Consider the following 13,050-nt stretch of genomic DNA (forward strand, 5'->3'; position numbering starts at 1 on the left):
ATAGATTATTGCACCATCCTAATAAATTTTTAGAGCGAAATTGTATCTCACAAAGTTTGAAGGTATACCTTACTTTGATTGTTTAAGGTTACAACCTTATGCAAACCACACCCTTTTAATTTTATAATTAGAGATAATAATAAATTCTTGCACTTAAAAATAAATGGGATTTAAGTGTAACTATTTTTAAATACAAAAAATAAAGCATGAATTTTTATAAATTTCCCTAGGAGAATTTAGAAAAGAAAAAATGATTGTCATATTCCAAAATCTTGGACGGTTTGCACATATAAAGTGAGTACTGAGATTTTTTTTTTTTTTTGAGGTGGGTCATGGGAAGTTACAAGTACTTTTAGCACTCTTAGATGGGGTTTTGCACAAGACATCGCGAAGCAGATAATTTTTTGCTTTATTATTAAATTATTATTATCATCCGAGCCTCTTCCCAACTACTTAAAGTCTGCTTGTTTTATTTTAGATGAAACTCAAAAAATTCCCAGAAAAACAGAATTGCACACATGCTATTTTCAGCAAAACTCACACCAAAATTCTGGATATGAGAGGAGAAAAACTTGAATAACTTAATGGAATTGCATGATTTACCCAGTAATCCCCACATTTCAGAAGGTCAGATCTATGTGCGTAGCTTTTAATTTCTGATCCAAAGTTAAGAAATAAAACAGAAAAAACATGTCAATTCAGTAGTTAATTTGCCCAAATGCCTATATGGATTATTTTGCTCCTGTGGGATTATAGTACATTATAATATCTGGTTATCCACTCAAAACATCAACTCTTTTTCATTTTTTCTTGGGTAGTTCAACAAAGTAGTAGTCCCCCACATATAGTTATTGCCACTGCCACCTTAATCACCTAACCTTGAGCCCACTCCAATCCAAAACCAAAGTTTTGCTTTTATGAATATGTGTGTTTTGTTTTGGGGGGATATTAAGTGGCTAGCTGTCCAATCAATATGGAGCCATTCTTCAGTATAATGTTTTTTGGGTAAGCAATGGTAAATAAAGGCTCCTATCCATCTTTTAAATGATTCGGTTTTCAAAGGTGTCAATAGGATTAGAAAGCACGATATGCAACTAAGGTAATTTAGTTGGAATTACTAATTGTTAAAAAACTGTTGATTATATGATTTAATAAAATTTTGAACACGTTTTCAACTGGTTTTTGGAGGGCCAGTTTTGAGGATGGCATGGTTGAAGCCATAGCCAGAAATGGGAGCACTACATAAGAAGAAGCATTGAAGTGGGGGTTACTTTGATATTTGATGATTGATTGTTTTTGTTAGGCCACGACGGACCATTGTGCGTGCTTCCTTTCTTTTTCTTTGTTATTTATGCCCTTGACCTTCACTATATTTTGGGGAATCATTTTTTATTCTGTTGGATATATTTTTTAATATTTTCCTCTCTTTTAATTTTGTCCTGTGGTGCTTGAAATAAAAGATGGCCGATGCTTCTTTTGAATCTCAAAAGAGCAATTTGTGTGTTGCTTTTGTTCTGTGCATAATGACTCTCATTCACAACATTTGGTTAGAGAGAATTTGGTGTCTGATGGATCTACCTCTATAGCATAACCCTACATATTATGTCAAAAGGGAATTTAATTTTTTAAAAGTATTTATGAATAATAACATACCAAATTAATAAGTTTTAAGGAAAATTGTTTCATGCATTCATCTTAAAAGCTTGATGCAAGTAGGTGTTCCATTTAAAAACAATGGAAATTAAGGGTCATAATTTTCTTTTATTAGAATTATTACTATTATTAATTTTTAAAATTTATTTATTTTTTCATATTCATGATCTCCATGATATAGATTACAACAAGTCCTTAAAAATTAAGTCTTAAAATCCATCTCAAAAATAGATTTATTAAGAGGCCCGCATTTCTACATATGCGGGCTTGAAAATCGGGTCCAATTTTTAATGTAATTATTGAGGAGTTTTATTCCAGAGCTTGGTGGATTGTGAAGCCTAGGGAGGAGTGAGGTCCCCCGATGGAGAGGGCTGTTTCCATTGGTACTCTAAAATCTTTATTGAAATGTTTAATATTATTGCTCGTGGGTTATTTATACTCTCACAAACATGCTTTACTTCAACTTCGATCATCGGCGTCAAGTGTAGTGTGAGGGAAAAATATGTATATCCCCCCTCTTAAAATTATTATCTCATCGTCCTATAAAATCCTCCCAGTTAAACAAAAAACACAACACTTAAATCATTTTCCTTTATCCAAAGTATACATTTAACCTTCTTCTTTTTCTTCTTTTTCTATTAATCTCATTATAAAAATCGGGACTCTTTTAACTTGTTTGTGTAGTTCATGACATGAGAGAGATAAGTATTCAAAGACGTTGCTAGAGAGCGATGGAGGGAGGAAGCAAGAGAAAGAGAACGCTAGTTTTTCCAGGATTTTTATAATAGGGTGATTAAGGAAAAAAATAATGGTAAATTTTGTAATTTGACAGTTAAAAAACAAGAGTTAAGGAGTGAGTTAATTATCTTTTTTTTTTTTTTTTGTTCGATTTGAGGGTTTTCATGAGATATTTATAGAACTAGAGGATTATTTGAGATTATAATTTTAGAGAGGGAGGTTTGTTCTTTTTCCGACAAGATAATGGCTCGGGATTGAACAAGAGACCGTCCAATTTTTGAAGCCGCGTCTAAGTGGCAACAAAAAAAACTTAAAACTTGAAACTCAATTGTTTTATTTTGAAAATAGTCATCTAGTAATTCGTGGTTGCCAAATTTCTGAACTGAAAAAGTCTCTCAAGTGGTTTTGTAATTGAGAGAATAGATGCATACCATGCTCCTATAGGAGCATCGTATATATAAATTTAAGCTGAGATCTCTGAAGCGTTTAAAGCATGCTCCAAAAGAGCAGATTGTGCATTAATTCCCTTCGGAAAAAGAGATATATTGGAAGGATTTTTTCTTAGTTTTTGGGATCCAACTAAAATTGACTAAATGATCCTTTTAAATTTGTAAATATATATTTTGAGTTCTTCAGCACCTAGCACCTGGATCTTACGAAATTGAATGTCCATTGCTCACTCTCGGGAAAAGTGCATAGAATATACGATTTCAACATGTTATTTAACATCTTGGATCTTGAGTGCTATTTGGACAGAGGCTCTAAACAATCAAAGTAAAACACATTTTTAAATAGTGTCGAGAAATATGGTTTTAATACAAGAAATCTTTGAGATAACTTAAACTGTAGTTTTATTTTTAATTATAAAATTTAAAGCTTAAAAAATAGCATAGATCGAGCGGATATATGAAAATTTGAAAACCTTGAAAAATGATCGTCCAAAGCTTTTGAGGATATTTGAGCATCAAAACAACCTCTTCTATTGAATTTTTTGAGGTAGCTCTAATTTGATTGTCAAGAGCCTAAGCTCTACTAAACTCTTTCCTACAAATATTCCTTTGATATCTACCCAAGGGAGCAAATGAGCAAATGGACAGTTTGCACAAGCGGAAGTGGGAGCAACACATGATATTGGCATCTCTCTATATTACATGTTATCGATGGGCAAACTTTATATGCTTCTATTGCCGCATAAAACTTATATACTTTCCCTTGTCCAACAGTACATTTTGAATGGAAGGTTAAGATTGCTCCAATCACAATGTCACTTCTCTACACTATTTTATTTTTAATTTTTTTAGCATCTCTATAAATTACGTGTTATAGAAGGGCAAGCTTTATATGCTTCCCCTGCAGCATAAAACTTATATACTTCCCCTTATCCAACCGTCCATTTTGAATAGAGGGTTAAGATTGCCCCAATCACAATGTCATGTATGTACACTATTTTATTTTTAATTTTTATAGCATCTCTATAAATTACGTGTTATAGAAGGGCAAGCTTTATATGCTTCCCCTACCGCATAAAACTTATATACTTCCCCTTATCCAACCGTCCGTTTTGAATAGAAGGCTAAGATTGCCCCAATCGCAATGTCACGTCTCTAAACTATTTTATTTTTAATTTTTTTTATGTAGACTATTTTAACACAAATTTTTGGACGTCCAATCCTCTATTAAACTCGCACTAGCAAAATATATTTCAATAAAATACAATGAACCAAATACCCCTAAAAGTTTAAAGGCGTATTTTGATATTATATTTTATCGAAAAATTAGTTTTAATATTTTTTATAGGTGCGCCCCAATGAGATGATGGAACATACCAAATTTCATATTCATACAATATTCATCAAAATAAAAATACTTTGAGACATCAGATCTAAGATCAAACGGTGAGTGGCTCTCTTGATCAAACTTGGACGGTTGGATGATAGGGGAAGCATAGATCTTCTCTGTTATAGAAGAAGTATAGAAACCTTTCCCTTTATAAAAATTCTTCTGAAAATATTGATTTTAAGTTCATAACCCTATTTTATTTATTAATTTTTCCATATTGCCCCTACTTGACTATGAATATCTAAAGTTAGATATTTTTGTACTAGTAATCTTACTTCAAACTTTAAAGGTCAAAGTTGATGGTTAGAACAAAATCCAACAAAATAAACTTTCAATAAAATATCTTACAAACCCAACTCCAGACCTTAAAGGTTCAGGATATTTTGAACAATTTATGATCAATAAAAGATACAATTTCAGATACTCAAGGTCCGATGTAGGTACAATATGGACAAGAAATAAAGGGGAAATGGATATGAATGTAAAATCAAACTTTTTGAAAGAGTTCTTCACATAATGGTAATTTGGAGGCCCACTACCATAAATTTCTTTGATATTAGGATGCTTTTATTTTTCTAAATAATCAAGTACTCCCTTTCTAAATTGTCAGCAAGGCTACCAAGTTTGTTCGGCTCCTTGACAAAATCGTTGGTCTTAATAAAAAATGTCGAGTCTTGATCTATTGAGCAAGGCTCCCTGAAAAATGATAGGGCACTTTTTAAAACATTGGTCTGGAGATTGAAATTTCAAAGGCAGAGGTCCTGGACTTTTAAGGCAACATTATGTGCTTTAGATCATAAAACAGCCATTACAATGTATGATTAAATAGAGGAATCTTTCGATAGTTGGGTAACATTAATTCATCTTGAGATGCGGCCCACTGCTCATACCAGTTGTGGGCCATCCCATCTATTCACCTTCAGGTGGGTACTGTAGCAGTCCGCTTCGGCAGACAAAAGTGTTCTTTTTTTTTTTTCATTTTCTTTTCCATTGATAGCGGTGAAAGAGGGGTTTTGTTTTTTTCTTGTCTTTTTTTTTTTTTCCTTTTTTTTTTGGTAATTCAATGGGTTGACAAGCCTCTACCCGTTTTTTAAATTGTTAGTAGTTTTTGATGAAAATTAAAGCTTAGACCTTAGCTGGGGCACAAGTAGTACCCACCACAGCCCCAACAACATTATCGTTTTTTTCTTGCCTTGATCAGCAATACATGTAACATTTTGTTTTTTTTTGTTTTTTCTTACGTTAGTGGTGAGAATGGAGAGTGGGACGTTATGTGGAAGCATCCACCCCGCTAACCACTTATCCCAACCACATTCCCTCTTGTGTTGTGTGGCAGTATGCTTTGGGCTCGATAATTTTGATCGGGCCCAAAGTTCTAAAATGATTTTTCTCAAATTTTGTGACACACCACAAGTGGCCAAATATTTCATCGGACATTTTATGGGTGTTTTAAATGGCCTCATATTATACAATCCCTTCTTGTAAATAATTGTTCAATAAGGTGAGTGTACACTTGGAACAACACAAACGAAAAAACAAAAAACAGATAGGTAGAGAGCAATACAAGGAAATGAAGAGTTTTTGAAAAAAGAGTGCATACAGTGAAACCAGCACCACTTGTAATCTTTGTACTCTCTAACTGTTCGAGAAGACTGATAGAAAGAATATCAAAACATGGAAATTGATCATCTTGATTTCAACAATTATGAGATTGACAAATAAAAAAGGATTTCAAGCCTTACAAATGCTCTTAACATGTTTTGTGAACAATCTACATCAAGTATTCATAATCATTTTTAAAGCTTCAAAATCTGTAATTCGGCGAGAAATAAAATTTTAAGCTATGGAGCCTTCATATGTGATTTCAATAAGTATCATAGGTCTCGTCGGGCTCTCGGCCCTACCGAACCGCACCGTGAAAAGCATCAAAGCTGTTTAAACTGAAAGTATACACCATCGTTGCATTTAATAAAGAAAGTTTTCATGGTACAAGAAATAAGGCAAAAATTTGAACTACCATTTATTAGATGCCACTACCACAAATTATACGTTTCTCTTTATGAGCTCAAAATTTGAATGAAATGAATGGCTCATACTTATGGTTCTCAATTAAAAAAACAAGAGATGAGGTAGCCTAAGGAATTCAATGTAATCAAATGCCCACACTTATGGGGGTAGAGAGAGAGAGAGAGCAAAACTTAGAGCCCCAAGGGTCTAATCAACAATGAATGGGAGACACCCAATTTTGAGTCGCCCAATTCATTGATCACGAAAAAGAGAGAGAGATCAAAAAACCATCTTAGACTAGTGTTTGCATCATTAGTGCCCCTTGGAGTTTTCTCTATGTGATTGAGCAGGCCTTCTAACAAATCGCCCCTGCACCAAGAAAACATACATCTTAGAGATTCCTATCGACAATCAAACTAATTAAGTACAAACTTAAATAAAATAATTATACATACAAAACACAAACTTAAATGAAATAATCAAACATATAAACTAATTAAATGCATGTATAATCTAGTTAAACATATAACTTTTTTAAAAATAAATCTCATTGTAGGAGCATTTCAAGGACCCCAAATTTTCAGGATGGAAAATTTCAATTTCATTTTCCATAAGCCCGCCCGAAAAGTAAATTCCTAAAATCGAATATAGACCGCCAAATATTTTGATAGCCCCATCTAAGTACTCAAAATCTATCTTTTTTTTTTTTTAATAATTATCTAGTAATTCTTGAGTGGATCTCAATTTCATATCTATAATCTCCTAAGTACCCCAAAAGAAAAAACGCCCAACTTTTTCATCCGAGGGAGTAAGTGAACAATATATTCTCGCGTGGGAACATACCATGAAGATTATTAAACTAGGGAAATAAATATTCCAAGTGCACATTTATAGCGGTAGATGTTTAAGAATTTGAGGTGAATACATTAATCAATATGACAATTTTACCTTCTTCTACAAGGTGATCAACAAAAGAACGGTGAATTACTTAACGGGGATTTTTAAGAAAGTGTTTGAGAGAATTTTTTTTGCTAAATGAGACAGGCAAATATCATTCAATTTAGTATTATGTCAAATTCATGATTAGTTTTTTTTTCGTTTTTTTCAAATTCTAAACTAAAAATATTAGTAGTCCCTACATATAGCTAGTGCGCCCAACAAACTACAGTTCGAAAACAACAAACAATGATCAGCATGAAAGCCATTAGGCTAACCCGTATCTATTTTCTTGTTTGTCTTTGCTGGCTTGAAAGCCTGCTTATTAGCACAAGTAGTTTTCTTCGTAACTAGTGCATCCAACAAACTACAGCTTGAAAGTAATAAGCAACATCATAAATTTTTTTTTTTCAAACTATCCCTTATCGTGTTTGATAAACCCATGACATGTACTAAGCAAAATAGCAAAAATATAAGGAACTCAAATGCATGCAAGAAAAAAATCAAACCGGAATATTTTTTATTTGAAAACGAGGACAAAAAAAATCACTTGAAAAGTGCATTTTTAGACATTCTCATAGGACAGGGTAACTTGCGATATTTAATATAATTCAGAGGGGCATCTTTGACATCTAACTAAACCAAGGGTTTATGAAATGGAGAGGTTCAATATGAGCCAGGCTTACTGAGCTTAAAATGAGCCATCCAAGCTGGACTGTTGTTTTGAGTGGGATATGGTTCAGGTCGTCAGAAAGGGCCAACAAAAGGAGAAAAAAAAGGGGACCCACTGATTTGATGGTCCAGATCATTCACACCCAAACAATGATGGTTCTGATCATCCAGGCTCATTAGATTCCAATGATCCCTGCTCATCAAGTATTAGACCAGCTCTATTCCATCCAAGGAAAGACCAAATTACCCCTCGGGGCCTTTTTTTTTTTTTTTTTTGACAAATACCCTGGGGTCCTTTTTTTTTTTGACAAATAACCCTGGGGTCCTTCAGTGTGCCAAAATAATAGAAAATGTGTAGACTAATTCATGATTTATTCATTTTCATTTGCCTGAAACAATGTTTTCTTTCGCCTTTGCACCCTATAATGCTTCGGTACTCTTACTAATTCTATCCTATTTTCATTTTTTTTCTGAAATCACAGTACCATTTCTTTGCACCATACCCAAGGTTATGGAGCCTTCATATGTTTTTATGAAAAAATGAAAACTAAGCAATATGAGAAACTCTGATTGAAATGATGAGTAGCCCAGGTAAGTAAATGGTTCAATCTCCAAAATTGTCTAAAAAACTGTGGTCTTTTCTTTTCTGATTTGTTGTTTTCAATATTATGTACCTATGATTGTTTTTCTTTCATTATGTATGGGCAGCCAGGACAGAACAGTAGTTTCAAAATTCACAAACAAAAAATTCAAAAACAAAATTTTTTTTGAGGGATTTTAGAAGTTTCATGAAAATTTATAATTGATGCAATATAAATATATCTTATTCACACTTTTAAGCTACAAAAGATTATCAGGCTCATAACTGCCTTAAAAAAGGCAAAAGATAGTTTTTTTTTTCCCTTGGATTCAGGTGGTCTCATACAGAGATTATGAAACTTGAAAACAAGAACAAAAAGAAGGATTTGCTTATATAGTTTATAAAACTAGTTATTCTTGGATATTTTGGCCATACCATGTAATATAACAGATCAAAAAGTTATGAAACTTGAAAACAAGAACAAAAAGAAGGATTAACTTGGATTCAGTTTATTTTTCCTTGGATTCAGGTGGTCTTATACAGAGATTATGAAACTTGAAAACAAGAACAAAAAGAAGGATTTGCTTAAATAGTTTATAAACTAGCTATTCTTCGATATTTTGGCCATACCATGTAATATAACAGATCGAAAAGTTCAGGAAGCCTCATTTGGACTACTTGCCTTCATTCTGGGTCTTCTATCCGCATTCACTTTGCGAACTTCATAGCGTATTTTCTTGGAGAAGAGCCTTGTTCTCCTCTTCTCCTTGTATCTCATGACGCTCGCCTCTCTCATGCTCCCACCCTCTTCACTCAACTGCCTCCAATTCCCCAACTCTGGGAACACATCAAACTGCGTGAGCCTGGCCTGCCACAGTAGAGACGTTAATCAACAAAACCAAAATCTGCTCCTTCTCTCCCTCACACATGTAGATAGATGAACAGACAGACATATAAATAAATACATAGATACAATCACATAGACAAACACACAAGCATGCACACCTGCTTTAGTCCGCAACGAGGTCCAAGAACCAGTTCAGAATTCAGGGGTGCCATCATGATAAATTTGTGTTGAGGGATTCACATGGTTGAAGGTTTACTCATAAATTTACTTATTGATTCTACAACAACTAAATCTAGCAATATTAATCTTTAACAGCATATATACCAACATATTTTAGCTATAAAACTCTCAAGTACATCTAATGGTAGTTTACATGCAACTTATGACTTAATTGGTAATTTTTTTGCTTCTCCTGTTGGGTCTATTTCATTTGTTCATCCTGATAAACTTTGCTCCAGCTAAAACCATCTAATCTAAACTAACCTACCAAAACTGCAGCTAATATAATCAATACTGATAATATGATTAACTCATATTAGATCTATGACTTCTATATTCTCTAAATTACATTATACCTCTCTTTAAACTTTGGTCCATCTAAACCCGTCTAACTCATATTTCGCCCTGTTCCCTTAGATTTCTCTTTCCCTGTGAGTCTATTTCATTAGTTCCTCAGATTACAATATAGCTACATCAGTTCAATTATTCTTGAAATGAAACTCAACATGACTAATGCTCTCTCTCTCTCTCTTGACACACACCCACACACGCACATGCACACCAAGAGGGGTGTTTAAGATAAAAGGGCATACAAGTGCATCGGCAGATGTTGGCAACTCAGCATTTGCAGCTTCGGCCCTTTGTTCATCAGCATAGAGTGGCGCCTGGTCTGACCATGTGTTCAACACATCCTCATGGTTTAACTTTAACCACAGCCTCGATTGGCTCTCATCCCTCTTAACCCACTCCAATGAACTAAAAGACAATGCACTCATCTCTTGATCTGCCATTATCTTATCAACTAGTCTCTGCCTAGGCGCAAAATGGTAGAATTCCACTCCATTTCCACGCCTAAGAGGTGCCGCATTCATCTTCCCCTCAAACCAGTCAGACCAACTTGGATTATACCACCCAAACTGCGCCACTTGATTGTTGTAGCTAGTAAACCACTTAGAATTGCAGTTTTCGTCTCTGTCTTCATCTTCATAGTGAGATAGGGCTTCTCCCAATATACTATCGATCCCACACCCCAATTCCTCATCCAAGAGAGATTCAGTATCAAAATCTCCTTCAAAGTGCGATTCACTGTGAGAATTCAACAAGCTCTTGGGCTCAGGGACAGTAGGGCATATGGGTTCGGGATCTGAACCAACTGACATTGGGGAATCAACTGAAGAATTGTGGTTCGGGGTGAAATTGCACTCAAACCCCGAGCTAGCTGGGTTTGGGCATGGACTTAGGGCATCGGGTTCAGGTGGGTTAGGTGTCAAGAGGATGAAGCATGAATCAGAGAAGGGTCGAGGGCTTGGCTCATCTAGCAATTCAGAGTCTTTAGTCTCTAAGATAACCAATGGCCTATTGGGTTGTTTGCAAAGCTTGGGGAGTCGATGAGCTTGGGGAGAGAAGATGGCTGGATATGCAGTAGAGAGAAGCACAGCTGCCTCATTGTATATCTGGTTAGGCCTTTTTCGAGGGGTTCGAGACTTCTTTGTGGAGATGGTAAGGGAGGTAGCATTGTTAGAGTCTGAGAGCGTAGAGGAGGAGGATGAAGGGGATCTATGGTTTGAAGAAACTGGGGCTTTTGCGATGCTTTGTAGGGGAGATGGGCGCCCCCTTTCGAATCCATATGTTCGGCTGCCTCCACTTATGCAGGAAGACATCTAATGGGTTCTGTTAAAAATGGGTTTAGAGAGCCAAGTACAAGTTTGATATCACCATGGAACCACCACCAAAATACGTCCTATTACTATCAGATTTAACAAAATGGATCTAGAAAACCTATTAGTATCAGATTTAACAAAATGGATCTAGAAAACCAAGTATAGAAATGGTGACAACATCATAATAACCAATCTAGATCTCGAATTCAATCTACTTCAGTAATTCCTAGTGCCAGGAATATCAGAAACACCAAATGGTTTTTCAATTTCAAGTGCAAGGGTGCCAAATTCTCAAGATTTTTCTTTGAAGTGGAGTAGGCTAGTGATGGGAGCCGAACCTGGGAAGGGTACCGATTCTCAAGATAATAGAATTGAATTATGTGAAAGGGTCCACAGCCAGGTATAGGGAAAGTAACACTAGTAGAATCAGAATGAACCTCGAATTCACAGAGTTTCTATTGGCAGGAAATTCAGAATTTCAAATGGGTTTTCAAAACTAAGTAGCGAAAGGTATCAGAAAGAAAACCAGTTCTCAAACTAATAGTATTGAATTATGAGAAATAGCTTCATAACACCAAGCACAGGGAAGTAACACAAGTAGGGCCAGTGTGAATCTTGAATTCACCCAGCTTCTTCTTGGCATGAAATTCAGTATGCCCCAGGGTTTTACGAAGCCAATTTGAAGGATGGTGGGACCATTAAAACCAGCACCAGTTCTCAAAACAAGAGTATTAAATTGGGACAAATGAGCAAGTACAGGGGAACAAATACTAGTAGAACCAGAATGAATGTTGAATTAACCCAGCTTCTTGGCAAAAAAATTCAGTATTCTAAATGGGCTTTCAAAATTGAGAAGAGCATAGAAACCACAGTTGAAGAAAGTCTGAATCTTGAACCTTCACCGGATTCCGGCCAGGAAGAAAACCAGAAACTGCAGTTGGATCTACAAAACCAAACTCAAAGTAATAGCACAATGAAAAAGTACAGAACCAAACCTCGGGTTCTCAAGAAACCCAACATGGGGAATTAGAATAGACTTTGAAAGCTCAAATCTAAGGCTTCATGTTGCCAAAGAACATACAAGGGTCCACAAATTGAAAACTCAGATATCAGACTATTAAATTCAAACCAGCCCAAATGGGTGTCTAGAAAATGGGAACTCACTTTTAACATAAAAAACAAACCTAAAGAATGTTGGCTCTAAAGCACCAAAAATCTCACTCTACTTGTGAAGCATCTGATGCATCCCTAACAAATAGGCCTTGAAATTCCGCACTCAAGGTAGAGAAACAGGGGAGAGAAACCCAATACAAAGTGCACAAAAACAAACTGCCCAATAGAGTCCTTTGGCTCTAGAGAAAGACTCTTGGAACTGTAACACTTGTGGTGAGAACTGAGAAGTTAGAGAAAAATAATGCCAAATTGGGAATGAAATACATGGATTCAAAAGATTGGGTATGTTCACGGGGGGTGCAGTACAAAAAGGTCTGAATTTGCAGGGAAATGCCGCATTAAATAGTATAATTCATATTCTTATTACTGTTATTTATCTGATTTTATCATTTATTTTTTTCTGCCTTCTCTTTCTTGAAAGAATCAAAGGGAAAGGCAGACAGGAGAAGTGACAAAGCTGGCTTCATCGGTTGGGTTTGTGGAAGCTCGCAGGGACCACTTAGTTGCTAGGCCTCTTGGACTGGTTATGCATGCATCTGTATCATGGGAAAAGTGCACCATTTTTTTTGGTAGTAGAAAGGAAAGTTACAGATCTATCCCCAACCTGCCTAAGATATTACAAGCCTATCCTTTGCGTTGTTAAGAGGATGGACATTCGGTTTGCTATTTTTCAGTAAACTAATGGTGATCTCTATTTCCTTGAGAACCAAACCCAAATAATGAAG

At 35.3% G+C, this 13,050-nt stretch overlaps 1 protein-coding gene across 4 annotated transcripts; it reads right to left on the reverse strand.

Moving 5' to 3' along the window:
• Positions 1-6,226: 6,226 nt before the first annotated feature.
• Positions 6,227-11,726, reverse strand: CIA2 (chloroplast import apparatus 2). Of its 4 annotated transcripts, none has more exons than XR_016042376.1 (3): positions 10,085-11,726; positions 9,108-9,288; positions 6,227-6,606 (listed from the first exon to the last, which is right to left on the reverse strand). XR_016042376.1 is itself a non-coding variant. In XM_006850818.4 (3 exons), the coding sequence occupies exons 1-3, from the start codon at positions 11,150-11,152 to the stop codon at positions 6,550-6,552; spliced, it is 1,311 nt and encodes a 436-aa protein (XP_006850881.1). In that variant the 5' UTR covers positions 11,153-11,726; the 3' UTR covers positions 6,227-6,549. The 4 variants fall into 4 exon arrangements, 2 of the variants coding, with proteins under 2 accessions (XP_006850881.1, XP_011625727.1); XR_016042380.1 differs by having other exon boundaries at positions 9,056-9,288; XM_006850818.4 differs by having other exon boundaries at positions 9,108-9,293.
• Positions 11,727-13,050: the final 1,324 nt, after the last annotated feature.

This window comes from Amborella trichopoda, chromosome 1, assembly GCF_054954075.1.
Source record: "Amborella trichopoda isolate Santa Cruz 75 chromosome 1, AtrichopodaSantaCruz75HAP2 v2.0, whole genome shotgun sequence".
NCBI lineage: Eukaryota > Viridiplantae > Streptophyta > Magnoliopsida > Amborellales > Amborellaceae > Amborella > Amborella trichopoda.

Coding starts and splice junctions, on each gene's coding strand:
- CIA2 (XM_006850818.4), bottom strand. CDS start 11,152: ATGTCTTCCTGCATAAGTGGAGGCAGCCGAACATATGGATTCGAAAGG. Junction 9,294..10,084: donor CAACATCTGCCGATGCACTT/GTATGCCCTTTT, acceptor CTACTGTGGCAG/GCCAGGCTCACGCAGTTTGA. Junction 6,607..9,107: donor ATAGAAGACCCAGAATGAAG/GCAAGTAGTCCA, acceptor TTCTTGGTGCAG/GGGCGATTTGTTAGAAGGCC.